The sequence below is a fragment of the Sorex araneus genome, chromosome 4, assembly GCF_027595985.1.
Source record: "Sorex araneus isolate mSorAra2 chromosome 4, mSorAra2.pri, whole genome shotgun sequence".
Taxonomy (NCBI): Eukaryota; Metazoa; Chordata; class Mammalia; order Eulipotyphla; family Soricidae; genus Sorex; species Sorex araneus.
The window spans coordinates 215,119,687-215,147,678 of NC_073305.1; the positions used below are offsets into that span (position 1 = coordinate 215,119,687).

At 60.1% G+C, this 27,992-nt stretch overlaps 1 protein-coding gene across 3 annotated transcripts; it reads right to left on the reverse strand.

Moving 5' to 3' along the window:
- Positions 1-27,992, reverse strand: NDE1 (nudE neurodevelopment protein 1). Of its 3 annotated transcripts, none has more exons than XM_055135742.1 (9): positions 27,932-27,992; positions 17,682-17,862; positions 16,770-16,923; positions 10,736-10,884; positions 7,997-8,133; positions 4,768-4,947; positions 3,651-3,736; positions 1,126-1,277; positions 1-180 (listed from the first exon to the last, which is right to left on the reverse strand). In XM_055135742.1, the coding sequence occupies exons 2-9, from the start codon at positions 17,762-17,764 to the stop codon at positions 87-89; spliced, it is 1,035 nt and encodes a 344-aa protein (XP_054991717.1). In that variant the 5' UTR covers positions 17,765-17,862; positions 27,932-27,992; the 3' UTR covers positions 1-86. The 3 variants fall into 3 exon arrangements, with proteins under 3 accessions (XP_054991717.1, XP_054991715.1, XP_054991716.1); XM_055135740.1 differs by having other exon boundaries at positions 3,645-3,736; XM_055135741.1 differs by having other exon boundaries at positions 3,645-3,736; positions 17,682-17,856; positions 27,932-27,982.

A 27,992-nucleotide genomic window follows, 5' to 3' on the forward strand; every position in this document is an offset into this window, starting at 1 on the left:
CCCCCCCCCAGCACCACCCGGCTCCGCTCGGGGCAGGGGGCAAAGGCACCCCGGCCCGCACACCCCCCGGGGCCTGGGCTCGGCTCCTAAAGCAACATCTTGACCACACCCGGGGCTGGCGCTGGCGAAGGGGAGGCGAGGTGCGCAGGCAGCTTCCCGAACTCCAGGCGGTTCCCCGACCTTCAGACAGAGCAAAGCAAGTTAAGCGCATGTGGGGCAGCACAGCAGCGGGGAGGGTGTTCGTCTGGCTCAAGGCCGACCCGGGTTCGATTCCCGGCATCCCATCGGGTCCCCCGAGCACCGCCAGGAGTCATTCCTGAGTGCAGAGCCAGGAGTAAGTCCTGAGCATCGCCAGGTGTGACCCAAAAAGCAAAAAAACAGTTAAGCGCATGTGACAGCGGAGAGTGTGGACACCGCGGGGCAGGGGAGGGTGCCCCGAGTTACAGGAGGGAAATCAGGGGTTCACTGGCACCGTCAACTACCAGAGCCTCTCTGCAAGCCTCCACAGGCCCGTCTCGCCCTCCCCCCAGCCCCTACCCCAACTCATGTGCAGGCGCAGGGTCCGGGGAGAGAGCGACCCCATTCAGGACGCTCCCGAACCTGGAGCCAAGCCGCGGTGGGGCCACAAGGGAAGGAAGGCGGCGGGCGGAGGTTCGCCTCGTGGCCCTATTTTATTTGGGGGCCAAACCCGGCGGTGCTCAGGGCTGAGTCCTGGTGACACTCGGAGGGGCCAGCCGGGACGTCACACGGGGATCAAACCCGGCTCGGCTCAGCGCAAGGCAAATGCCCTCCCACTGTCCTATCTCTCCGGCCTCTCGGCGTTTCATTTTTGTCTCTATTTTTTTGGCCGTGCTGGGGCGTGAACCCGGGGCCTCCCACTCGCACGGCCAGTTCCCGACCGGGCTCAGCCCCAGGGTTTCACTTGCTTAGACCCAAGGGGCAGCCAAGCAGCGCTCGGAGCTCGAGTCCCCAAGCACGGGGGCATGACGGACCCTGGTGCCACAGGGCTGGAGGAGGCAAGACACCCGCTGGCCCCAACCAGAGGACTCGTGTCCCGTCCCGTAAGAGGCTCCCATGGGGGTGGGGGTCCCCCTGAGCCTGGGAGGAACAGTGAGCGGTACTGACCCTTTGTCGCCCAAGGGCACGCTGGCACTGCCTGGTCGCCGGTCACCGTCCCTGGGCTTGTTCACCCGCCCCGAGGCAGGGCTGCCGCCCGCTCGGCCGGGGGACTGGTCGTACACAAAGTTGCGGCACGAGGCCAGTTTGGACTCCAGTGCCTGGAGGGGGGAAGAGTGGGGGAAAGAGAGAGTGGGAGGGAGGGAGAGAGGGAGAGAAAGAGGGAGGGAGAGAGGGAGAGAAATAAGGAGAGAGAGGGAGGGAGAGAGAGGAGTAAGGGAAGGAAGGAGAGGGAGGAAGAGAGAGAAAGAGATGGAGGGAGAGAGAGAGAGGGAGAGGGAGAGAGACAGAGACAGAGAGAGGGAGAGGGAGAGGAAGAGAGAGAGAGGGAGAGGGAGAGAGAGAGACAGAGACAGAGGGAGAGGGAGAGGGAGAGGGAGAGGGAGGGAGGGAGGGAAAGGGAGGGAGAGGGAGAGGAAGAGAGAGAGAGAGAGGGAGAGGGAGAGGGAGAGGGAGGGAGAGAGAAAGGGAGAGTTTTTGTGATTCCCGGAAGACCAGTGTCGCGTCCCCTTGCACTGACCACGCAGACACCGGCTGAGTGTGGGGACAGGGCAGTGGGTCTTACGGGGCCCGGCCAAGAGACTCGGGGGCTTCCCGGGAAATCACTGCCTAGAACACAGGAAACAGCTTCAGCTCTGCCTGAGGAACAGGAAACCCACTTCCGCGAGCATCCCCCACCGCCCGACTCCTCCCTGCAGCCGCACTGTGCTTTGGACAAGGGCTTGGCCTGACTGCCGATGAGCCTGCAGAAACCCCAGGGGGCTGACGAGAATGCCCAGGCCCCCGGCACACTGACACAGACACACACAGACAGACACACACACAGACACAGAGACACACACAGACAGACACACAGACACAGAGACACACACAAAGACACACAGACACACACAGACATAGACAGACACACACACAGACACAGAGACACACACAGACACACAGATAGATACACACACAGACACAGACACACACACAGACACAGAGACACACAGAGACACACAGACACACAGACAGACACACAGACACAGACACACAGACACAGAGACACACACAGACACACAGACACAGACACATACAGACACACACAGACACAGACACACACAGACACTCAGACACACACACAGACACATAGACACAGACACATACAGACACACACAGACACACAGACACAGATGCATACAGACACACACACAGACACAGACACACACAGACACTCAGAGACACACACAGACACACAGACATACACACAGACACAGAGCCACACACAGACACAGATACACAGACACACACAGACACACACACATACAGACACACACACAGACACACAGACACACACCCCCCTCTAAACTCTGTGCCAAGAGCTAAACAACAGAGCAGACCCACCCACAGCACAGTGCACCCCAGTCCCTAAGCTGAAGCTGGCCTTGAGTGAAAGGCTCCCGGTCTGTTCCCTGCGAGCAGGAGCCCGGGTGAGCAGAAGCTGCGGGGCAAGGCCGAGAGGAGGAACAAGCTCCTCTCTCACGTGAGCGTCTGCACTCACGCTCCCACCACGCGGGCTCACGTGTGCCGAGCGCGTGTGCGCCTTCCACATGCCATGTCTACTCCGTGTTTGGGTGCTCGGTGTGGAACCCAGGCCCTCACTCCTGCAACAGGCGTGCTCGGCCGCTGAGCCCTCGCCCGATCCCCGGCATCCCGGGAACTGCTCGACTTTGGGCTGGAGAGCTGGTACGGGGGCTCCTGTGCCACTCAGCCCCTGGCACCCCGTAGGACCCCCTGGGCACTGCCTGCATGACCCCGGAGCACAGAGCCAGGGCTCGGCCAGCTGCACATCACAGGCTGTCGCCCAAAACAACAACAATTTTTTTTTTAAATTTGCTTTTTCAGAACATGAGAGTGACCCCTGGCTCAGTGCTCAGGCCACCACGCAGTTCCAGGGACCAAACCCAGGCTTCCCAGCCCTTGGCGCTGCCTCCTAGGCCCAGGCATCCGTTTCTAAAAGGCGAGAAAATAATGACAAAGAATAAACACAGGCTTGATCCTTAAGCATCTTCCCTGTAATTAGCAGAAAACCTGTTTGGTCAAGTTTTAGACCGAAGCTTTTCAAAACGTTCTCTTCTAAAACTGCCGGGGGACGGCACGGGGGGGGGGGGGGGGGGGGAGGGGGAGGCCAGGAGTTAAGGAGATTTGTAAGTATTCCTTGGGACTAGAGACCCCCTCTGGGTCTCCCCAAGTGCTAAGGAAAACAAGGAGGAGAGAGGGGCCCGGAGGCCCCTGGGAGGGCGAGGATTGGGAGCGGCAGGTGCCTGTCATCCCAGAGCCCGCCCACGGGCAACCTGACGACCCAGGTCCGCGCTCAGCCCAAACCCTGCTCTCGGGGACAGGAAGTGGTCAGTCCCTCCCACTCAGAGGGCCCGAGGAGAAGCCACCCACGGGCCCTGGCGGGGAGGGGGGCTGAGGTCCAGTCTCACCCCTACTTTCCGCAGCAGATCTCCCACGATGTTGAGCGCCGATATCCGAGCCGCAGGAGTCAGGGGGGTCCCGCTGGCCGAGTCCTCCAGCCCTGGGTGACAGAGGACGTGCGTGTCAGGGCGCCCCGCACCCAGGGCCCCAGGTACCACCACTCCTGTGCGCCTGCTCCCACCCCATCTGGCATGACGCCTCCCACGGGGAGCGACGGGTGCCAGGGCTGTGTGGGCGAGGCCGCCAGGGATGGGCGCAGGGGCAATCTCGGCAGGGTAGGGCTTAGACCAGGGGAGAGGGGGCTGAAGCGATAGCACAGCCGGGAGGGCGATTGCCACACACGCGGCCGACCCAGGTTCCATTCCCGCTGGGTGTGACCCAAAAAGCATAAAAAAATAAGATAAAATAAAAAACAGGGGGAGAAGCCGGGGGACGGGGATGAGAGGGACACGGGAGCCCCCGAGCCCAGCCCATGGGGGTCTGGGCCTCGGCTCTGCCATTCCCCATCTGGGGTTCCAGGCATCGGGCTCCTCACCCCGCCGTGTCCCCTGGGTCAGAACTCGGGGCGGGGACCCATGTGTAGAAGGGCCAAGGCAGGAAGCAGAGGAGGGACGGGGGAGCACCAGTGACTCTCGAGGATTCAGGGGACCCCCGGAGTCTCCCCTTGGCCCACAGGCCAGCAGGGGATGGAGAGCCTGGCCGTGTACGTTTCTACCCACACGCCACACGCATCTCCCCAACTCAGGATGGACCCCCAGGGCTAGGCGGGACCTAGGCCACTTCCTGCTCTGCCTTCCTCAACTCTACATCAGAGAGACTTCCCGCTGAAAAAGCGGATGTCTGGTTTCTGGAGGGGAGCGCGGCATGGCAGGCATCCCCTCCAAAGAGGCCACGCCCACTGTGCCACAGGCCCCACCCCCGGCGGGCATCCCCTCCAAAGAGGCCACGCCCACTGTGCCACAGGCCCCACCCCCGGCGGGCATCCCCTCCGAAGAGGCCACGCCCACTGTGCCACAGGCCCCACCTCCCTGGCTGCCTCACCCCACCAAGCTCCATCCCGGGGGGCCACTTCCTGCTGGTCAGCCAGACCAACTCCTCTGGCCCCTGAACTATGCTCCCGGCTCTTCTTACCGCGCCTGAAGGTCGTGGGCGTGTTCAGGTTGGAGCTGGGGCCGCGGTGGGCGGTGGGCGTGGAGGGCACAGAGCCGGTGGCCTGCACGGCCGAGTCGGTTCTCTCCGCCTCCCCGGAGCCGGGCATGGGGGTCCTGGGTTTCTCCTGCTTCTGCTGCACAGCCAATTCCTGCCGCAGATCTGAGCCAGAGAAAGGGACCCGGTGAAGTCGTGACTTGGGGAGAGGCCAGCAGACGCCCGGCAGGGCAGAGAGTGACCGAGTGAACGATTCCGGGGGGATGCACCCACAAAGCCAGGCCTGGCACAATGGTGGACAAGCCAATACCATCTTTCTTTGGGGTTGAAAACTAAATAATAATAATAATAAAATTAAAAATAAAATTTTTCTGGGGCTGCAGCAATAGCACAGCGGGGAGGGCGTTTGCCTTGCACGCGGCCGACCCGGGTTCGATTCCCAGCATCCCATATGGTTTCCCGAGCATCACCAGGGTGATTCCTGAGTGCAGAGCCAGAAGTAACCCCTGTGCATCGCCGGGTATGTCCCAAAAAGCAAAAAACATAAAATAAAATAAAATAAAATAAAATTAAATTAAATTTTCTTAAGAAGCAGAATTTTCCCCCCTCTGCTTTTACAGTTTCCAGAAATTTTCAGTGCAGCAGAGCACACGGAACACAAATGAAAACGAAGCTCTGCCCGGGGAGAAGCCCCTCCCGCCTCACCCAGACCGTCTCTACGGCACACGGGAGGGGGTCAGTCCTTCCTCGCTGCCTCCCACACAGCTTCAGGCCCAGGTACTGAGCCCTAAGAGTGACTTTCATTCTGCACAAACAGAGACATCTACTTGTGGGGCCGGAGCGATAGCACAGCAGGGAGGGCATGTGCCTTGCACGCGGCCAATCCAGGTTCGATCCCCAGCATCCCCAAGGTCCCTGAGCACTGTCAGGAGGAATTCCTGAGTGCAGAGTCAGGAGTACTCCTGAGCACCACCAAGTGTGACCCAAAAAGCCAAAAAAAAATTAAAAAATTAAAAAAATAAAGAAACATCCACCTGTGCCTGACTCCCTCCTCTGGATGACATGTCTTTTATTTTTTTGCTTTTTGGGTCACACCCGGCGATGCACAGGGGTTCCTCCTGGCTCTGCACTCAGGAATTACTCCTGGCAGTGCTCAGGGGGCCCTATGGGATGCTGGGAATCGAACCCAGGTCGGCCGCGTGCAAGGCACACGCCCTCCCCGCTGTGCTGTCGCTCCAGCCCCTCTGGATGACGTGTCTTGACGCTCTAAAACCATGTGGATATCGCAGCGCCTTCCTGTTGTGGGTTTGTGCTTCCCTGGGATGGAGCAGGTGGGGGCCACCAGGGCAGTGGTGGCAGATCATGCAATGCCAGGACTTGAACTCGGGGGCTGTGTGTATGCTCCATGTATGCTGAGCACCCCCGGCTTCTGCTCGGACCCCAACCCTTGCTCCTCAACTCGACTCCAGAGTCCCCCATGTCAACCGCGTACTTCTGCGACCCTGCGCTCTAGCTTGGATTCCCGTCACCAGGAAATCATGCCGTGGCCCCGTGGGGCGGGTCGGCGAGAGCTCCACGCGGCAGCGGGCGGGGCGTGTGGAAGACCCGGCTTCCACGCCTGGCAGGGAGCGTCCGGCTCTCTGCGCACCCAACCAGCCAGGTACGGCCCAACACCGAGAACCCAACTCCGGGTGCTGCCGCTGACCAGCTAGAGCAAGGGTGGGCATCACTTCCCGGTCCCACCAACACGGAAGCATGCTTGGCGTGTTAGCAAGGCCCCGTTAGCAGCTGCGGGGCCCGGCCGAGCAGGGCCGAGCTCTGGGATGCGGGCAGAGAAGCGGGTAGTAAAAAATGTAGGTTGGGTAAGGACAGCAGAGATAAGGCCCAGGGGGAATCGCTCCATGGCTTGGAAGCCGATCTCATGTGCTGGGGGGAAAGCAGCTGGGATAGAGAAAGGACCACTGAGTAAAGGGTGCTTGGAGGGCCCGCCCGGGATGGGAGACTCGGGCTGAAAGTAGACTATGGACCAAACATGACGGCCGCTTAGTCCCTGTATTGCAAACCATCACACCCAAAGGGAGAGAGAGGAAGAGGGGATGTGCCTGCCAGAAAGGCAGGGGGTGGGTGGGGGGTAGGGATGGAGGGAGGGATACTGGGATCATTGGTGGTGGAGAATGGGCACGGGTGGAGGGATGGGTACTTGAACACTGTATGACCGAAACGTAATCATGCAAGTTTGTAAGTCTGTAACTGTATCTCACAGGGATTCATTAAAATAAAAATAAAATTTATATATATATACATATATATATATATATATATAAATGTGGAACGATAGCACAGCGGGTAGGGCGTTTGCCTTGCACGCAGCCAACCCGGGTTCAATCCCTCCGTCCCTCTCGGAGAGCCCAGCAAGCTACTGAGAGTATCTCGCCTGCATGGCAGAGCCTGGCAAGCTCCCCGTGGCATATTCGATATGCCAAAAACAGTAGCAAGTCTCACAATGGAGACGTGACTGGCGCCCGCTCGAGCAAATCGATGAGCAATGAATGGGAGGACAGTACTACATATATATATGTATATGTATGTATATTTATATATACATACACACATACACATATATATATGTATACACATATATATGTATATGTACATATATTTATATACATAAACACACATATAGGTTGGGGAGTGGTTGGGAAAATCTGAAATAATGGTGGTGGGTAACGTGTAATGGTGGCAGAGTCGGTGTTAGAATATTCAATGTGTAAAATTACTGTGAACACCTTACAAAAATAAAATAAAATTTAAAAATAAAAAAACAGATCTATCTATACGGGGAAGCCCAGGGCCCTTCCCGCCCAGGGCCCCGAGAAGCAGGGGAGCAGCGTCTCTTGGGCGCTCGCCCTGGCTGAGTCACGAGCGTGCGGCCACAGCGGGAAACCGACGCTCCCTCCTGAGAGCAGACGTGGAGGAGACGTCAGGACCCCGTGCCCGACGCCCCCAGATTCCATCATCTCATAAAGCGAACGGGCAAGAGCGTCAGCTCACCCACACACGGGGGCGGCACCCGGGCTGGGTGTCGTGTCCTCCCCGGCCAGGGCCCGGCTTGCTGGGTGTGGCCCCAGGTCTCTTGCTCGTGCAGCAGGGATTTACCCTCCCCCCCCCCCCCCCCCCGCCCTCACCAGCCCCAGAGACATGGACAGGCTCTGACCTCTGGCTTCATCCTTCAGCCGCTGGACGGACTCCAGAAGGTTCTCCTTCTCGTCCAGCTCGCTCTCCAGGAAGGCATTCCGCTCAATGGCTTGGTTCAGGCGCTGCTCGAAGTCTTCCAAGGACATGATGGTGGCCCTGCAGGAGGGGACAGGTGACGTGGTCTGAGAGCGAGCGGTGGCCGAGAGGGACACGATCAGGGCTGGGCGTGTGGGGTGGGAGCCCCAGCATAGCCGGGGCATGCACAGAGCAGGGACAGCCAGTGCAAAGATGTAGTGGACATGGACCTCACGAGATGTCGAAACTGTTCTATAAATAGACATGGACAAGGGCCAGAGCAATAGGACAGCGGGGAGGGCTTTTGCCCTGCATGCGGCCGACCCAGGTTCGATCCCCGGCATCCCAAAGGGTCCTCCGAGTACCACCAGGAGTAATTCCTGAGTGCAGAGCCAGGAGTAACCCCTGAGCACCACTGGGTGTGACCCAAAAAAGCAAAAAAGAAAAAAAAAAAGACCTGGATAGCTGGAGAGAGCACCGTGGGGAGGGCACTCGCCTTGAATGCAGCCAACCTGGGGTCCATCCCCGGCACTCGGCACTCTGTATGGCCCCGAAGACCCCCCGGGAGTGAGTCCTCAGCACAGCCGGGTGTGGCCCCAAAAGAAAACAAAGCAAACAAAAACTATGGATGGGGCCTGGAGGGCCAATGGGACATGAATGAAATCAGAGGAAGACGCAGAACCAGAGTTCACTCACTCCCCAACCGACAGGAACAGAGCAGAGGGGTGAAACGAAGGCCAAACTCCGGGTCACACGAGTCAGAGGGCCGCGGGTTTGGGGGTGACACCAGAAAGAGGGGCCGAGTGTGGGGTGACGGATGAGGGTGACCACGAGCATACAGACACGGGTGTGTAACGTGGATCACCGGAAGTGCCACACTCCAGTGTGACCTCAGCTTCCGGAGAGAGGGGCCAGAGAGACGGCCCAGAGGGCACGCGGGAGGCCTGGGTCTGACGCCTGACACCGCATGGTCCCCCGAACACCACTGGGAGCAGGCGAGGGGCCCTGAGCACCACGGGGCGTGGCCCCAAAGCAAAACAAGTAAAAAGTGTGATGGCGACCTAGACCCTGCCCAGTAAGGCGGCAGGAGGAGAGCCCCCGGTCAGCGGGCTCCCGTGACGGGGGAGGCACTTCCCTCGGATAGAAGAGTCTGGAATAGCAGCTCTTCAGGAAGGAAGACGGAGGTAAACAGAAGGCCCGGCCCGGCCCGCTCTCCTCCGTTCCTTACAATACTTTGTGGAGCAAGAACCGGAACAATGCCTCACGGCGTTCCCAGCAGCTAAGACCGCCAGAGCTTCAAGTTCAAGGCCGGTGACCCCGAGAACGAGGTGGCTGCGTGTCCTTCGAGAGGTGCAACCCTGACCAAGCAGGATGCAAAACGGACCCTCCACCTCCTCACCCCTACAGCAGCCACTGACATTTTGAGGGGCTGGGATGGAGGTGCAGGGGGGTAGGAGGGGGAGGCAAGGAGCACAAATGCCTGATTTTGTGTCTCAGCAGAAACGTCCCATGTCTTAGAGCTGCCAGAGATCTGGGCAGGTCACTAGCACAGGTGATTTATACCTTAAAAACGATTAAGAGTTTTCTTTATGAAAAGAGAAAAAAAAAAGGCCCGGCCCAGAGTAACTGCACCCTAATTGTTAGTTCTGCTAAACTGCAGAAGAGTCACTGAATAGACCCTGCTCTGGAGCTGGGGGTCCAGCTCTTTGGCAAAGCACTTGGCAAAGCCCTGGCTTGGTTGCCACCCCTGGGCCCCCACCCCCTGGCCAAGGAAGGACCAAAGGGCCCAAACGTTTCTAAAAGTGGCGCCAATCTCCCCCATCCCCTGGGGGTGGCCCATTTAAACAAAATTAAAAAGACCAGGGCCATGGAGATAATACGGGGTGGAAGGTGGGGGGTGGTTAAGGCTAATACCTCGCACGTGGCTGGCCCGGGTTCAACCCTTGGCACCACACAGGGTCCCCTGATCATTGGCGGGTGTAGCTCTGGAGGGACCCCGGACACCAATGGGGACTCCTGGGGGACCAGCAGCCCGTCCTGGGGCCCGTGCACCGACCTGCAGGCTGGGGGGGAGTGAGGATCATGGGGGTAACCCCCGGGCCTCCCTGGCACCACTTGGGAGCTCCCCACTCCCCATTCCAAAAAAATAAAAATAAAAATAATCCCAGGGCGATGAGGCCGGAGCGATAGCACAGCGGGGAGGGCGTTTGCCTTGCATGCGGCCGACCCGGGTTCGATCCCCGGCATCCCATAGGGTCCCCCAAGCACCGCCAGGGGTAATTCCTGAGTGCAGAGCCAGGAGGAACCCCTGAGCATCGCTGGGTGTGACCCAAAAAGAAAAATAAAATAATCCCAGGGTGAGGGATGTGGAGGCCTGGTCACTCCCCAGCACCGCTAAGAATCACCAAGGAGACCCGCAAGGCGATTCTCGCGCCACGCCTCTCCTTCCCTGATGATGCCCCCGGGAGGCCCTCCACGCGCTTCCCTGCCCTCTCCTGACGCCCCCGCGGGGCCCTGACACCTGTCGGGGTCCTGAGGCGGCTGTAGCTCCCCACGTGCTTCCCTCCCCTGTCCTGACGCCCGCCCGCCCACTGCGTCCCCCTGCAGGGTCCTGCCACCTGTCGGGGTCCTCAGGCGGCTGCAGCTGCCCACAGCGCCCGGCTGCCGGCGGCCGGCCACCTACCGCTTGGCGCGCTCCAGGTCGTCGTTGGCCTGCTCCAGCTCCCGGATGTACTTCTGCAGCTGGTCCTTGATGGCTCTGGTCTGCGCCAGGTCGTCCTCCAAGGCGGAGATCTGCCGGTAGCCCTCCGAGTGCTGCGTCTCGAACTTCTCCTACAGGGGCAGACCCCCGGCGAGGGGAGGGGGCGCGGGGAGGGGGTGACAGGCGGCTCTGGATGGCCCCCGGTGCGCCTTCCGGCCACCCCGCTCCGCCCCGCCCCTTCTGGTGGACACGGCGGACGTGTGGCGGCGGGATGGCAGAATGCCTCGTCCCTCCCCCAGCAGCCGCCGGGCCTTTGTAGGGGCCTGCTCTCTCCTGCCTCAGTGGGCCTGCCCGCCACCACAGCCTGCTGCACGCAAGCTCCAGGGATGCGGGGGCTCCCTCGGCAAAACTGTTTCTCCACACAGACAAGTGACGCGAGGTGGCAGAGCGGGAGTCATCACCCAGAGTCATCTCCTGGTCAGGGGGCGGGCCAAAGGGCTGAGCACTGAGCGCTGAGCTCTATGTGGGGAGGGGACGCCCAGGCTCGGTCCCCGGCGCCTCTGAGTATCCCCCAAGCACTGCCAGCCTGGCCCCCGACACCCCAAAACACAAAACAAAGGTGCCTTGAGCTGGGCACACCCGGCGTCCAGACTCCTTCCCCGCCACACCCTGTCCCTCCCACCGACTCCTCTGGCCACCGGGGATTTCTTTCTTTCTTTTTTTTTTTTTTGCTTTTTGGGTCACACCCGGCGATGCACAGGGGTTACCCCTGGCGGTGCTCAGGGGACCATACGGGATGCTAGGATTAGAACCCGGATCGGCCGCGTGCAAGGCAAACGCCCTCCCCGCTGTGCTATCGCTCCAGCCCCTGGCCACCGGGGATTTCAGGAGTCCCCAGCGACCTTCGAAGTCCTGTTCCCCGGCGATGAGGGAACCCAGAAACAGCTCCCCGGCCCCCGGGTTCGCTCCAGAGAGGAACACAGGTCCACTTCCCGTGTCAGGCCTGGGTTCCAAAGCCCGTGCGGGACCCCCAGGACTGTCTCCTCGTGCATGGCCGGAGTCCCCAGCTGAAACCGTCTGATTCAGGGGCCCGGGGCACAACCCTGAGCAAGTGGGAGTGGGGGTGTGAGGAATCAGGGGAGCGAGGCCAGGCTGGCTTCTCACACACGCCCGGGGGCCACTTTCTCTGCACAAGCTAGTGCCACTCCACCCCGGCATGCTGCCCAGCGCAAGGGCCGACGGGGCCAGCGGCAAGGTTTCATTTGCCCGAAGGCCACTGGGAGCCGAGGCCTGGGCCGAGGTCTAGCCTGGCTGCACTCGCCCCTGCTCGTCCGGGAACCAGGCTGGGCCTTCGGCGGGTTCCACACAAGCCACAGAGATGGAGTTCTCATGCACGCACACAGCTCATACACACGTGTGGGGTTGGTCTTACACACACACACACACACACACACTCATACACTCACACACTTTCACACACTCACACTCACACATTGACTCACACTCATACAGACACACTCCATACTCTCACACTTTCACACACACTCACATACACACTCATACACTGACTCACGCATACGGACTCATACACACACTACATACACTCACTAACACACAATCACACACTCCACACACACATATACTCACACTCATACACACTTCTATACACTCGTAGACACACACACACTCATACACTCACACACTTTCACACACTCACACTCACACAGACTCACACACTCATACAGACACACTCCATACACTCACACTTTCACACACACTCACATACACACTCATACACTGACTCACATGCATACGCACTCATACACACACTACATACACTCACTAACACACAATCACACACATATACTCACACTCATACACACTTCTATACACTCGTAGACACACAGACACACACACACAGACACACACACACACACACACACACACACTTCTGCTCCAGCGCGTCTCCCAAATCATCGGCCTCCGGCGCACACACCCTTCCTCAGTTCTCCGAGCAAATGAAAACTTATCACAGGAAAAGGCCTCGGATACTTTCGAAAAAGGCGCCTCCCGCTCGAAGCCTGTGGGGCAAACAAAGCTGTTGCTAGGAGCAGCCTGGCGGTGAGGTCACCGTGTTGGCGGGAGGGGTGTGGCGAGGGTCATTGTCAAGGAAGAACATCCCCAAACAAGCCGCTTGTTTACTGGGGAGCGGGGAGGGAGGGCACACCCCCAAACAGCCGTCCCGTTTCCAGGCCGGGAGCCCGCGAGCTCTATGGCCCGTGAATTCGTGAATTTGGGGGGACAGCCCCCCTGGTCTGACAAACCCCCCCACCGGGTGCACCTCCAAATAAAACCGGGCCACACGGGGCCCCAGGTCACTAACCCAAACTCCCCGCAGGTGTCAGGAGGCTGCGGGCCGCAGGCTCGGCCCCCCCCTCCCGGCCAGCACCCCGAGGGGACAATCTCGCCTTTGAACTCGGGGCTGGCCTCGCTGCGGCCAGGGCTGCTGGACGCATGAATAGCTGCTGTGTGACCCCGACACACGTCGTCATTCAGCCGGTGGTGAATGCGCCGGCTGTCGGGCTGTCAGGAGCCGCGCAGCTGGGCGCGTTTCTTGGGGGGGGGGACCCAGGACCCAGCCCGGGGCTCTGGTCTCCTGATCCGCGTTTCTACCTCCTCCCACCTCTGGGCGCCAGAGCAGGGATCCCGGGGTCAGCGACCCCAGCAATTGTGCCTGTTCGTTCGGCACCAGTAAGGGACCCCCCGGCCCTCTGGACCTCTGGCCACCACCGGCCTCCTGGCCCGGGCCCAGCCCCCTCCCCAGGCCCCTGCAACTGAACAACTCCAAAGGCTCCGAGGCGCCTGTGCTGGAGGTCGGGGGTAAGGCAGTGGACACTGGGCCTTTGTGGGCGCCTGAGAGATGGGGGCAGGGAGGAGGCTGCGGGGGGCGAGAGCACGGCGGGAGAGCAGTTAGCATGGCTGGGTACCGACTCCAAAGCCGCCTATTTCACCTGTTTGCTTTGGGGCTTGGGGCCACACTCGGCAGTGCTCAGGGCACGGGATGGGGCTGGGACCCACGTAAGGCAAGTGTCGTACCCGCTCTCTCTCTCTCTCTCTCTCTCTCTCTCTCTCTCTCTCTCTCTCTCTCTCTCTCTCTCTCTCTCTCTCTCTCTCTCCCCTCCCTCCTCACTTGGACTACTGACCCTAATACTTAAAAGACACTCAAGACGCACACTTCACCGCCAGAAGAAACAGCAGCATTCTCAACTCTGGCCCCAGTGCCAGCGAAGACCGGGGAAAGTAGGGTGGGGGGCCGGGAGAAGTATACTGGGTGCGAAATTGTCGGGCATCATCGGGTGACACCCAAGATCAACACATGGCAGGCAGCAAGTAGGGCGCCCGGCACTGTGCTGCGCTACGTTCTTCCCAGCGTGCGGAAGTGCCCGGACAAGCTGGTGACCGGCCCGCCCAGGAAGTGGGAGAAGCCACGTCCAGGGGCAGACGGCTCTGGGTTTGGTCGGTCAGGAGTGGGGGTCTCTGCCACAGTGTAAGGCTGGCACCCTCCCTGGATGCCTGTCCAGCCCTCGACCCAGCCACCAGACTGGCCTGGCTCCATCCATGTAAAACACCCCCCTCCCTCCCTCCCTCCCTCCCTCTTCCCTCTCCCTCTCCCTCTCTTCCTCCCTCCCTCCCTCTCCCTCTCTGACTCCCTCTTCCTCTCCCTCCTTCTCCCTCTCCCTCTCTCCCTCCCTCCCTCCCTCCCTCCCTCTCCCTTTCCCTCTCTCTTCCTCTCTCTCTCCTTCTCCTTCTTCCTCTCCCGCTCTTCCTCTCTCCCTCTTCCTTTTCCTCTCTCTCCTTCTCCCTCTTCCTCTCCCCCTCTTCCTCTCTCCCTCTTCCTTTTCCTCTCTCCCTCTCTCTCCCTCTTCCTCTCTCTCCCCCCTCTCCCTCACTCTCTCCCTCTCTCTCCTCCTTCCCCCCTCTCCACCCTCCCCCCTTCTCTCTCTCTCCCTCTCTCTCTCCCCCCTCTCCCCCTCTCCCTCACTCTCTCCCTCCCTACCCCTCTCCCCCCCCCCCTCTCTGGTTTCCAGAGCACCTTCCCCGGGGTCCCAGGCCATGAGGAGGGTTACCTTCTCCTCTCCCGAAGAGGAGGGGGCCCGTCTGTTCCTGGGCAACCTCCCCCAGGCCCCGCACACCACATCCCATTTCTGACCCGAGCTCGATTTGCAAACGTGCACACCGCCAGCCTGGTGATGTGCCTTGTGCCCAGGCCAGGCTCAGGGTTACTCTGGGTCACAGCACGGCCCCGGAGAAAGGACAGAAGCCAGCATCCACCAGGTCGGGCAGGGCCCGTCCAGACACCTGGCAGGGGGTGAGACTTTAGTGTATGACCACCAGGCTCCGGGGGGCGGGGGGATAAGCTCCTGGCTGCCATCCAGAGGGCAGGAAAGCAAGGACACAGTGGACCATCCCCTGAAACTCACTGACTGCCACACAGGGAACTACCTGACTCAAACGTCCATGTGCCCAGGTTGAGAAATCTGGACTGGCCCCATCCAAAGGGACTTTCTGTAACCACGGGAACATTCCACGGCTCCCGTCCAGCTACCGCCCCCAGGGACGCTGGCTCCTGAGAGCTTGAAAGGTGGTTAACAGGATCAAGAAACTTCATATTATCTCATTTAAATGAATTGATGTGTCAGTCGTATAACTTGTGTTTAGAATCAGGTCCGCACCTAGGACGGTGACAGTGGTGACCAGCTTTCTTCCACGTGCCCTCCGGGGTGGCTCGAGACAGCCAGGAGGGTCCTGGGGAAGCCCTCCTCACACAGCTTCATGCTTCCAGGGGGGCGCAAAGGGTCAGTGACCACCTTTGCCCGCTGGTGGGGCCCGGCCCGTCTCTTTGTCAAACCCTTTCCCTAGTTGCTGATGCAGGCTACACAAATACGCATTGGGGGCAGCGAGGTGGCTCAAAGGGCTGGACAAACACTAGCACGTGGGGGCCCCAGTGCCTCCTGGTCACCCATGCAGGGTCAGGAGTCGCCCAGCACCTCCAACCGCAAGTCCAGATTTAACCCCTTAGCACGCTGGGTAGAAGCCCCCAAACGCCAGAGACCCAAAGTCCCCCAGGAGGTATCTGGTCTTTCCCAGCGCCCCAACCTCGTGGCCGTTTCCTGTGTCGGGACAGAGAAAGGCGTCGCCCGTGGACAAGTAAACTCTGGGGGAAGCCCCCCAAGTCTGGCTTGACCAGAGGCCCGGCCAAGTGACCAGAGGGTTGAAAACTCTGGCCCCGGGGCTGGAGTGATAGCACAGCGGGTAGGGCGTTTGCCTTGCACGCGGCCGACCCGGGTTCGATTCCCAGCATCCCATAGGGTCCCCTGAGCACGGCCAGGGGTGATTCCTGAGTGCATGAGCCAGGAGTGACCCCTGTGCATCGCCGGGTGTAAAAAAAAAAAAAAAGGAAAAAGAAAAAAAAAAAAAGAAAACTCTGGTCCCAGCCCAGAGCGTGGTGTCGGTGGGGGAGGGACAGAGCCCAGTGGCCACCCAGCCCATGTGTCCTGCCTAAAAAGCAAAGGCCCACGCACAAGGCGAGGGTGGTGGACAGGGCACCCACCCACCGTGCTGTGGGCGCTGAGACTACCCCCCCCCCGCCACCCCTGCCCCAGCTCAGCCCAGTGCACGCGTCTCCTCCATCAGGCTGGTCCTGACTTCCAGCCTCTGTCATCAACCCAGGATCCCGGGTGCAAATCCATTCCCCAGGGTCCCGAGGGCCCAGGGAGGGGCTCCTGGGAAGCTCGGGCTTAAGGCCGGGGGGCCACAGGGCCTGTGCCAATGTCTGAGGTGCGGGTGAGAGCGGCCAGCGGGGGGGAGGGAGGCCAGGGACTCTCGGACAGTGTCGGCCTTGGGGGGGACCTCGGGCACAGCTGCCGGCTGGAGTGAAGCGGTCTCCACGCAGCCCCCAACCGCACAGGGCCCGGGCCTGGACCCATCCCGCCCGCCTCCTCCCGGCCGCCCTCACCTTGAGGGCGTCCAGTTCCAGGCGCAGGCGGCTGTTCTCCGACTGCAGGTCCCGGTTCCGGCCCTCGACCTGCTGCAGCTGCGTCTCCAGCTCCGCCTCGTACTCGCGGCTCCCCTCCTGGAACTCCCGCAGCTCCTCCTGGGCGTCGTCTGCCCTGGGGAGCCATCCCCAGGTGTGAGCCGGGGGCTACCGGGCGCTGGACCCCCGGGGCGGCTGCTCGGGAGGTGGGGGCTGGGGCCGTTCCTCCCTCAACCCGCAGAAACCCCCACCAGCCTCGTTCTCCAGAAAGGACAAGGATGAGGAGCCGGGAGCTCCCAAGCACCTGGGTGAAGGGAGCGTATGGGGGGGGGGCAGAGGGAGGGATGGCAGAAGGGCACTTGCCTTGCACGCGTCCAACCAGGGTTCGACCCCTGGCACCACGCGCAGGAGCAATTCCTGAGCGCAGAGCCAGGAGTAAGTCCTGAGCACTGTGAGATGTGCCCAACTACCATCTCCCCCAAATCCTAAACACATACACACACACACACACACACACACACACACACACACACACACACACACACACACACACACACAAACCCATCACAGCCTATTTTGCCAGGCGGGGGGAGAAATTCTACTGGCCAGATATTGCATCTGGGAATTTTGGGTCCCGCCAGAAGAGACAAACAGGAAGCCACTGGGCATCACGGTCATGTCCCCGCTGCAAGACCCAGGGCAAGTCACCTGCCCGCACGGTGGCTCAGTTTCCTCACTTACAACTGGGGGAGAGGGGTGGCCAGCGGCAGTTCTGAGACCCCAATGGCCATGATGCCCCGGTCACAGGCCCGGGGTGCCAGACCCTTGTGGGTGCTGGTCACGTCCCCGGCCCGCGGCGGGTGGGAGGAAAGCAGGCGAGCCCGGGGCACTGACCTCCGCCTGTAGGACATGGCCAGGTCCTTCCAATAGTTCGCTGCTTCCTCCTCGGAGCTGAACGTCTTCCCCGCGTCCTCCATGGCTGAAGACCGCTGAAGGGGGGTCACTGCTCGCGTGGCATGCCGTCCAGGAAGGGAGGTTTCAAATCATCCCCCGCCTCGGGCTCCCACGGCTGCTCCTCCATGGGGAAAATAAATATTCTTCAACCTTACGCTGCCCCAAATGACGAGAAAGTTTCCCCCCCAAATATGGAAATGTGGACTGGAGCCAGAGTGATAGCACAGCGGGAGGGCATTTGCCTGGCACACAGCCAACCTAGGTTCGATCCCCAGCATCCCAAAAAGCAAAAAAAAAAAAATCGTAAGGAAAGTCTTTTGGGGTGCAGAAGTGATGGGGGAGAGATGATCCCAGCTTGTCTTTTTTGTTGCTGTTGTTGGGAGGGTCACACCCAGCGATGCTCAGGGGTTCCTCCTGGCTCTGCACTCAGGAATCACTCCTGGCGGTGCTTGGGGGACCCTATGGGGTGCCGGGGGATCGAACCCGGGTCGGCCGCATGCAAGGCGAACGCCCTCCCCGCTGTACTATCGCTCCAGCCCCAAGACATTGTTCTCACCCCTGTACTATCTCTCTGGCACTCACTGGGCCGTTCTATCAATGAAATGAGATAAAACAGAAAGTCATGAGCCCAGAGATTTCTGGGCTGGGGACGTGGCTGAGCGTGTCACAGCACACAGTACTGGGCCCGGGGCTCAATCCCCAGCCTGGGTCACTTTAAGTTTGTCACGTCCACGACCCGTAAAGCTGCAACTTTGGGCCTGGACAGTGGGGGTTCAAGCCTGGGGGAGTCAGGAGCCGGGGGCGGGCTCCTCCTGTTCTCCGATGCCGGCAGAGCACCGCGAATCTCGGGGCTGCTCCTAGAACTCAGGAATGCACTGCTGGCCGGGCGGCAGAGAAGCCGGCGGTCAGCGAAGGCCGCAGAGGGACAGGGAGGAGGCGGAAGATGAGACGCCGCAGCATGGGATGTCCCGGGAGGAAAACGGGGGTGGGGGGATGGGGGTGAGAGGAAGGTCAGGGAACCTTCCAGAATCTCCATGAGGCAACTGGGAGGATAAGGACAGGAAAGAAGGCACAGCGCTTGGAACAATGGCTACTGGGGACAGTCAGTGGGACGATAACCGGGGACCAGAGTGGCATTTGAATGCGGGGGCAGGGGGGGTTGTTGGGGGGAAGTGGGAAGGGACAGAAAGGCGTCTGCAGACGACTCAGGAGTCCAGGGGCCGAGGAGGCAGGCCCTGGCCCCAAGGGTGGGGATCCGGGAACGAATCCGGGCACTGTGGCTCGCAGACTTCCCGTGGACCAAACCTCTCAGCTTCATCGCTGGGTGCTGGCGTGACTGAGGGCTCTGGGAGCATGGAAAGGTCATCAGGATCCAGATGACAGCGCCAAAGGGCCCCTTCCTTCCCTCCGAGGATGTCAGACACCGGTGGCGTCTTTGGGGACAAGAGACGCCCAACCCATCACTTTGCCTGACAGCATCATCAACCAGGTGCAATTTCTGGTTAAGAATCCAAATCAGGGGCTGGAGCGGTAGCACAGCAGGGAGGGCGTTTGCCTTGCACGCGGCCGACCCGGGTTCGATTCCCAGCATCCCATAGGTTCCCCCAAGCACCAGCAGGAGTAATTCCTGAGTGCAGAGCCAGGAGGAACCCCTGAGCATCGCTGGGTGTGACCCCCCTCAAAATAAAAGACTCCAAATCATGGGGGTCTGGGAGGGGTCTCCCAGAGCGGCAGCTCATGCACCAGGCCTCAAGTTCGATCCCTGCAACAGGAGCCACTCACCCAGCCCCAGCACCCCCGAACCATCTGGGGCACAGCTGGACTCAGCCATCACCGGGAGTGACCCTCAGTCCCCGCCACCGGGAGCCATAATCAAAAACAAATAAATCAAAAGGTGGGAGGAGAAGACAGCACAATGCGAAGGGCGTTGGTCTGCACACTGCCTACCCAGGTTTGATCCCCAGCATGCCACAGGGTCCCCTGAGCACTGTCAGGAGTGGTCCCTGAGTACAGAGCCAGGACTCAGTCCTGAGCACCGCTGGGTGTGACCTAAAGATAAACACAGTAAGTAAATAGGGCCAGACCGATAGTCCAGCAGGGAGGAGGTTTGCTTTGCACATGCCCAACCCAGGTTTAATCCCTGCCATCCCATGGGGTCCCCCCAAGCACCACCAGGAGTAATTCCTCAGTGTAGAGCCAGGAGTAACCTCTGAGCGCTGCCGGGTGTGGGCCAAAAAAGCCCTTCCCCCCAAATAAATAAGTACTGTCACTGTCACTCCGTTGCGCATTGATTTGCCCGAGCAGGCACCTGTAACGTCTCATTGTGAGACTGGTTGTTACTGTTTTTGGCATATCGAATACACCACGGGGAGCTTGCCAGGCTCTCCGAGAGGGACGGAGGAATCGAACCCGGGCAAGGTGAACGCTCTACCCGCTGCACTATCGCTCCCGCCCAAATAAATAAGTAAACAAATAAAAATAAAACATCATTGGGCTGAATTCCCCAGTGTGGACATGGACTCTCAGGCCATATTCCGGATCCCACCGTGTTTGGGCGCACCACAGCACCGGCCTCCCCGATAAACCACACTTAGTCCCAAACGCTCCCCACTGCTCACGGCCCCGGCGCCAACCCACAGTCCCCGGGGTTCCCAGGGCGGGCCATCCTGCTTGGCCTCCAGGAAAGACGGGCTCCGCGTGCGTCCAGTCTCACCAGGGCCTGGCTCCGGGGTGGGTGCTAACCGAGCCCAAGGAGGGGACACCAGTGGGCCGAACCCAGCGCGGGAGTGGCCAGGTCCAGCTCTTCTGCAGAGCTCTCGAGAAATGCTCCCCGAGGCTGCTGGCTCACGGCACAGACACTCACGTGCCTCCAACTGCCCCGCACACGCCTGAAACTTACACAAGGTTCCACAAGGCCCCAGGGAGCGGCGAGGGGACAAACTCTTTCCCGCGCGGGTTTTGCAGGCTGGTAGGAGAAAGGGCCCGGGCAGCCAGAGGTCACTTTGCCATCACGAGGCAGGAGCCTGCCCGGGAATGAAGCCAAAGCCTGAGGCCGGCAAGGTGACCGGACAGAGCGGGTCACCTAACTCCTGACACTCCCGTCCCCACACCTGTGTGCAGGTGAACCCGATTCAAGCTCGGGCTAATCTCGGTGCTCATCGATGCTGACTCTCAGGGCTGCCACTAGTAAGGCTGGATTTCTGCCAGGCGGGCGCAAGGAACACGTGGTGCGAGTGGCACTATTTATCGACGAGACAAAGGGACGGGCAAGAAGGGTGTGAATAATGGCCGTTACTCTGAGCTCTGGGAGACACCCCGGACGCTCGAGCATGTGCCTGCTTTTCTCTGCTCAGTCCCGGTCACGTCTAGCCACCATCAGACCAACGGGCAGCGTCCAGAGGGGCCTGCGTCCTGCACGCGGGAAAACTCGGTGAAATCTCTGGCAGTGTGTGGTGGGTTTCCTGAGCACTGCCAGGAGCCAGCCCTGAGCACCAAACCAGAGCAGGTGGGGTTCCAACACAAGGCGGGGCTGGGGCAGGGGGCGGGGCTTGGGGCAGGGGGCGGGGCTCGGTGCGGGGGCGGGGCTCAGGGCAGGGGGCGGGGCGGGGCTCTGGGGTAAGGCAGCACTGGCATGTGTGTGGCTCAGGGCTCGACGCTGGGCATTCGGGAAAGGGTCTGAGAAAAGATGATGAAGAGCCCGGAGCCCACACATAGGCCAGACACAGGGTCTGGGTAGCGGCAGAGAGGAGGAAGGAGGCGACGAGGACCAGGACAGAAGGCGGGCGGGCTTCTCCAAGGGGCCCAGGGACGGCCCCGCTGGCCTCTCTCTCGACACTCCCTACCCTGATCCCCACACCTCCCGCGGCCGCCCCCCTGCCTTTGCACTGGCTGCTCCCCCAGCCTGGGACGCTCGGCGCTCCCATCCCTAGCCACTGAGCGCCCGGGCGCTACTGTCTTCCTACACCTGATTCTAAGACAATCCCCCCACCCCTTGCCGTAACAGGATCCCCTGCTCGGGTAATTGTGTCCTCTTACCTTCTCCTGGAACACCAGCTGCTGAGCAGTGGAAACCTTCCGTGTGTGTGTGTGTGTGTGTGTGTGTGTGTGTGTGTGTCCATTGCCTGGACAAAAAAGCCCGTTCAAGGGCTGTGGAATGAAAGCGCATGAGGCAAAACTAGCCCCATCACTGGCCGGAAAGATCTGTGGAGCGAAGGAAAGGCGAGACCCTCCACCCCGCCCCCCCCCCCCCCCCCGCATACGCGTACTCCCCTCTGCCAATGAATTCCGGGTTCCCATCCTGAAGCCCCGAGCCACTCATCAGTGTGGGACACCTTTTTTTATTTTTATGATTTTTTTTATTGGCTTTTTGGGTCACACCTGACGATGCTCAGGGGTTCCTCCTGACTCTGCACTCAGGAATGACTCCTGGCGGTGCTCAGGGGACCCTATGGGATGCCGGGGATGGAACCCAGGTTGGCTGCGTGCAAGGCAAACGCCCTCCCCGCTGTGCTATCGCTCCAGCCCCACTGGGACAACTTTTGTCCCCAACACCTGCCGGCATCTCATGGGCAGGCCGGGGAGGTGGCGGTGGTGGCGTGCAGACCCCTTCACAGGCTTCCCTGGTCACTAACAGGCGACAGGATTTGGATAAAGGGACACTTAGAACACGGCCAGCGTGGCCAGTGCGGTTTAAAATGGACTCCTCAGGAAAGAGCTGAATGTGAGATGCTTTGGGAGGCGCTTCCGTGGCGTGGCGGGACAGGGTCTAATTACCACCCCCGTGCGAGGGAGGAAGGATCTGGTTTTGGACTTGGGGGGAGGTGCGGGGGGGGGGGATGCGGCAGAGAACTGGGCAGCGGCCAGCCTGCACCATCTTTGACTCCTTCAACTGAAGGACAAAAACCACAGGCCTGGTCAACCCAAGCTGCCTTCTGCATCCCCGGCAACACCCCCTCCCCCCAAAACTGTTAGGGCTAAGAAAAATGTGCTGAGGCTAAGCGGGAAGGAGTAAAGGTTGAACTTCACCGTTCGGACACGCAATGCCCTTGGCCATTTGAAAATGTCTCCGAGAGTCTGGGTTTGGATTTTTCTCTGCCACACACAGAAAGCAAGAACGAGGGTTTGCAAGGGCGTCCTTCTTCCGGCATGATTTACAGAACCGTGCACTGGGAATTTTAGAGGTTACGAGAGTTCACCACCCCTCGACGGTGTTCTGAGAACATGAGACGCTCTGAGTGAGATGACCCCGCCACGGGACGCGACCCCGATACGGTCATACCTGTGCAAGCTTATGATCGTGATTGTTGTTGCTCTCTGGTTGTGCCTGATTTGCTAATCATAGGTGCGTTAGGTAGAAGGGGAAAACCTAGTGCTTGGTACTATCTGCAGCTTCTGGCCTCCTCTGGGGAACTCGTGGAACTTATCTCCGGCACATTATGGGGGCGGCCACAGCGTACTCAAACATCACCCTCGGAAGTCACCGCCAGCGTAAGGCAGGCAAAGGCTGCGGTGCACAGAACCCCGTGTCCAGGCCGTCCCCCAGAGAGCCAGTGAGCCGCGCAGGTACGCCAGCCGCAAGTGAGAGGGGATCTGAAGTTCAAATTCAAGGTCTCCTGGCCTCACCTGGCCCCACCTTCTGAAGGGCGCTGTGCCGGGCTGTGGCACGTTGCTTGTGGCATACACAACTCGGTACTCCTCTCCTGCAAAGGAGTACTGGGTGCATATGCTTCCTCGGTGCCACAGGCTCGTGGCCCCCGAACCCATGTCCTCCAACCACTATCAACATACCCCAGGAGTTCAGGGGACAAATCTAATGGGCGCCTCCAATCCCTGGGTGACCACGTGCAGGGAGAAACAAAGACTGGAAGAAAGAGGTGAAGTAAAGTATCTCTTTCCTACATGTTTCAGCATGATTTTCTTATCCATCTTTGTAATTTTGGAGTCACACATCCAGCGGTGCTCCAAGCTCACTCCCGGCTCTGTACTCAGGGATCACTCACTGCTGGTAACCTCTGGAGAACACATCAGGTGCCAGGGATCGAACCCGGGTCAGCTGCATGCAAGGAATGTTCCCTACCACTGCAGCCCTCTACAAGGTCTTTTTCCCTTCTGTTTACTCAAACTAAACCTAACAGGTAAGGACGAAAATGCACTAGAGACACGCTTCCTGTTTCAACATGGAAACCACCAGAAACTCTTGCAAGCTTTCCTCTGCGTGAAGCCAGGCACAACGCCCCTGGTCGGGGGCAATCCACACCCACAAATACTGGGGAACCAGCTCCCCGCCCTTGGTTCCCACCACAACCCTTCCCAAGCACCTCAAAAGGAAAGGCTGCCAGGGAGGGGAGGCCTAGGAGATTGCCAAATGCCGACGCAGGCACCCACAGTTTCTGGGCTGTGACGCAGGCTGCTTTGCATTTTGCAGAAGTTGACATCACCGAAGCAAAATCAGTCAAGACTCGGCAAGCCTGTCTTCCATCCCTGAGCGTCCCAGGCCGAGAAGGCTCCACCGAGATATCAAGAGGCAGGCAAAGGTGATTATTGTTGCTGCATCATTCACCGAGACAGCCAACTGGAGATACCGGATCTCAGGGACAAGATGGGTGACGTTTTAAGGCCTGTCATTCAGGCCCTCAGTCAGGGGGGTTTGCACCAGGCAGTGCTCAGGGCGCCGTGCGGTAGTGGGAACTGAACCTGGGGCTGTCACATGCAAAGCACATACTGGTTCAGTCCTCTTCTGAGCCATCTCCCCAAACTACAGCCACTGGGGAACAGCTGGAAAGCAACGTGGCTATTGAGAGTGGCCTGAAATCACGTGGACGATCACGTGAGCGTTCAGCAAGGCTGCCACTTGCTCTGCTCACAAATGTGGCTCCCTCTCTCTGCACCTGCACACAGGGCAGGGTCTAGAAAGATGCAGCTGCAAGAGGAAAGCGGAGCTGAGACGGGACTTCTCTATTCACCAAGACTGTCTGACTGGGAGCGCAGTATCATTTTTGAACTTGTAAAAAGTTTAAGCCTGGTGGGGCTGGAGCGATAGTACAGCAGGTACGGCCTTTGCCTTGCATGTGGCCGACCCAGGTTCGATCCCCAGCATTCCACAGGGTCCCCCAAGCACCACCAGGAGTCATTCCTGAGTGCAGGGCCAGGAGTAACCCCTGTGCATTGCTGGGTGTGGAAAAAAAAAAAACGTTTAAGCCTGATGCCAAAGCCTAGCAATGCTCATGTGCCACGATAGTCCTATTCTGAACCGAGACGCCGGGGGAAGAATTCTTTCTGGGCTTCCCTGCTTCTGCATCCCTTTTCCTCAGCGTGGCTGGGGAGGGCAGCCCCCAAGCTGTCGCAACCAGCAGCAGGAGCTGCCAGCCCCGGAGGCGTGGAGGCACTCAAGCCAGGCAGTGATCAGGTGAGGAGAGGGAAGGTGCCCTGTTCCGGGCAAAGGAACTTACTTTGGAAACAAAATAATCTCTTAACAAAGACAACAGTCTCCAGGAGCCAGAAGAATAACAACACAGGAGTCAAGACACTCGCCTCGCACCCAGGCAGCCCCGATTCCGTCCCATCCCTGGAACCAAGTATGGTCCCCCAGAGCACAGTTGGATGTAACCCAAAGCCCAACCCCAAATAATATTTGTTTTTTTAAAAAGAAGAATCTCTTGGGGGCTGGAGCAATAGCACAGCGGGTAGGGTGTTTGCCTTGCACACGGCCAACCCGGGTTCGATTCCCAGCATCCCATATGGTCCCCTGAGCACCACCAGGGGTAATTCCTGAGTGCATGAGCCAGGAGTAACCCCTGTGTATTGCTGGGTGTGACCCAAAAAGCAAAAAAAAAAAAGAAGAATCTATTGTCAGGGCCGGGCCAATAGTATGGTGGAGAGAGAACTTGTCTTCTACTTGGCCAATCCAAGTTCAACCCCTGAAATCCTACATGGTCCCCTGAGTACTGTCAGGAGTAATTCTTGAGTGCAGAGTCAGGAGTCAGCCCAGAGCATCATCAGGAATGGCCCCAACACCAAAAAAACAAACAAACAAACCAAAAAACCCTGCAAAAAAAAAAATCAGAATCTATTGTCTAAGGGTCGGAGAAATAGCACAGGGGCTAAGGTGCCTGCCTGCGACCTCCTCCCTTTGGCCTCCCAAGCACCCCTGGAGCAACCCCAGGGGCAGAGCTGCAAGTAGTCCCCAAGCATTGCTGGGCATGCCTCCAAACCAAAGTCACCAACAATAACCATAGAAAAACAGTCCTGGAGGGGCTGGAGTAATAGCACAGCGATTAGGGCAGTTAGTTGCCTTGCACGCGGCCAACCTGGGTTCGATTCCCAGCATCCCATAGGGGCCCCTGAGCACCGCCAGGAGTAATTCCTGAGTGCAGAGGCAGGAGGAACCCCTGTGCATCACCGGGTGTGACCCAAAAAGCAAAAAAAAAAAAAAGGGGGGGGGGCTGGAGAGATAGTACGGCAGGGAGGGCACTTGTGTTCGTGATAGACCCGGTTTGATCCCCGGCATCCCCTAGGGTCCCCAAAGCTTGCCAGGAGTGGTCCCTGTGCACAGAGCCAGGAGAAAGCCCTGGGCACTGCCGGCTGTGGCCCCAAACACACAATAATCATAAAGCAAAGGGGGAAAGAATCTACCATCTAGGACCAGAGACAGCACAGGGGTTAGGCTCTTGCTGTGCACGCAGCCAACCCCACTTACATCCCCAACACCGCACAGCCTCCCCCCAGCCCGCAACCGTGAAAGCTGGGAGCAGTCCTGGAGCACTGCTGGGTGTGTGCCCCAACTCCCTACCCCTGTCTAAAATGGGGTAAAATACACCCATCAGGGCCGGAGAACGAGATGGCGGAGACTAAGACGCTTGCCCGGTGCGTGGCTGTGTCCTGTGCAATGGCAGGTGTGGCCCTGGGATTGTGCAGAGCCAGGAGTGACCCCCCAGCACTGCCCAACATCCCCTCCCTCTCCCTCCTACCCAGAAAATCTGATCAGAGTCCCCCGAAACTTCCAGATCTAGACCATATAATCGACACAAAGACACACAGAGGACGGGCTTCGGGGCTGGGTGTCAAATACCACCCGGTAGGCGGGCTTGGGAGCCACCGAGGTGCCATGCTCTCCAAACCAGCCGCTCTCAACCTTCTCCTTCCAACCTTGCTCCCTCCCTCTGGGCCTTGGTGGCCCCCCGTGGAGCCCCTCCCCACGTCTCCCGCACCGCCCCCTTCCCTTACACGGGGACCACCGGTCTCCTCGCAATGTGCAGGGACCCACAGGGGGCAGACACGCGGCTGCCTGGCCCCTTCCCCCGGTCCCCCTAAGCCGTCCCCGCGCGCGCGGCGTCGCGCAGGAGGAGCCGGGAAAACGAGGTTTCTCCAGCCAGCCGCTTCTTTAGAAGTTCCCTACGGGGCGGCCCGGCAGACGCACAGCGTCGGGAAAGGCAGCAAGAAACAAATAAATGAGCAATAATTAAAAACCAGGACACCCCCGAGGGGACCCCAGCGGAGGATGCAGCGCGCCCCGCTCCCCGAAGGGGTGGTCCGGGAGCCGGGCCGCGGCAGCAGGTGTACCGGGCCAACAGCACCGACGCCGCGGGACTGGAGCTGCGCTTCCGAACCGTCTGGTCCCCCGGACCCAACGCTCCGGGGTGGGGCGTGTAAGATCGGAACCGTCCTGCAGCGGGGGTGGGAGGGAAAGAGATCCCGGGGGGGATGGGGTGGGGGTGGGGGAGGGAGGCCCGCTGGAGCGCAGGGTGGGGGGAGATGGAGCAACAGGAGGGAAGCGGGGAGCGGGGGCGGGGAGGAGCCCTGCAGGGGTGTAGCGGAGGGGGAGCCCAGGGTGGCCGGGGGCGGGCGGGCGGCCAGCGGCACCGGGGCGGGCCTCGGGCAGAAGGACCGCGAGGGTGCCGGCGCTGCGGAGAGCGGCTGGCGCAGAAAGAGAAAGAAAGTTGCCCCAAAGCAAAGATCCGGACCTCCCGGGACACAGAGACGGGCGCGCGGCGGAGCACTGCGCGCGGAGTCCCGGCTCCGGGGCAGCGGGGTTTTTTTCTCGCGCAGCGTCCGGCCCCGACGGGGTGGGGGTGGAGGGATCGCGGGGCGGGGGGACGTCCGGGCGGCCAGCGAGGGCCGAGGCGGGTCCGTGCACGGCGGCGGGCAGGGGTGAGGGGCATCCCCCGGCGGCGATGGCGACCCCCAGCACCTACCGGGCTCGGCGGCGTAGACGGGCGGCGGCGGCGGCGGCGGCTGCGGCGCCGAGGAGCGGGG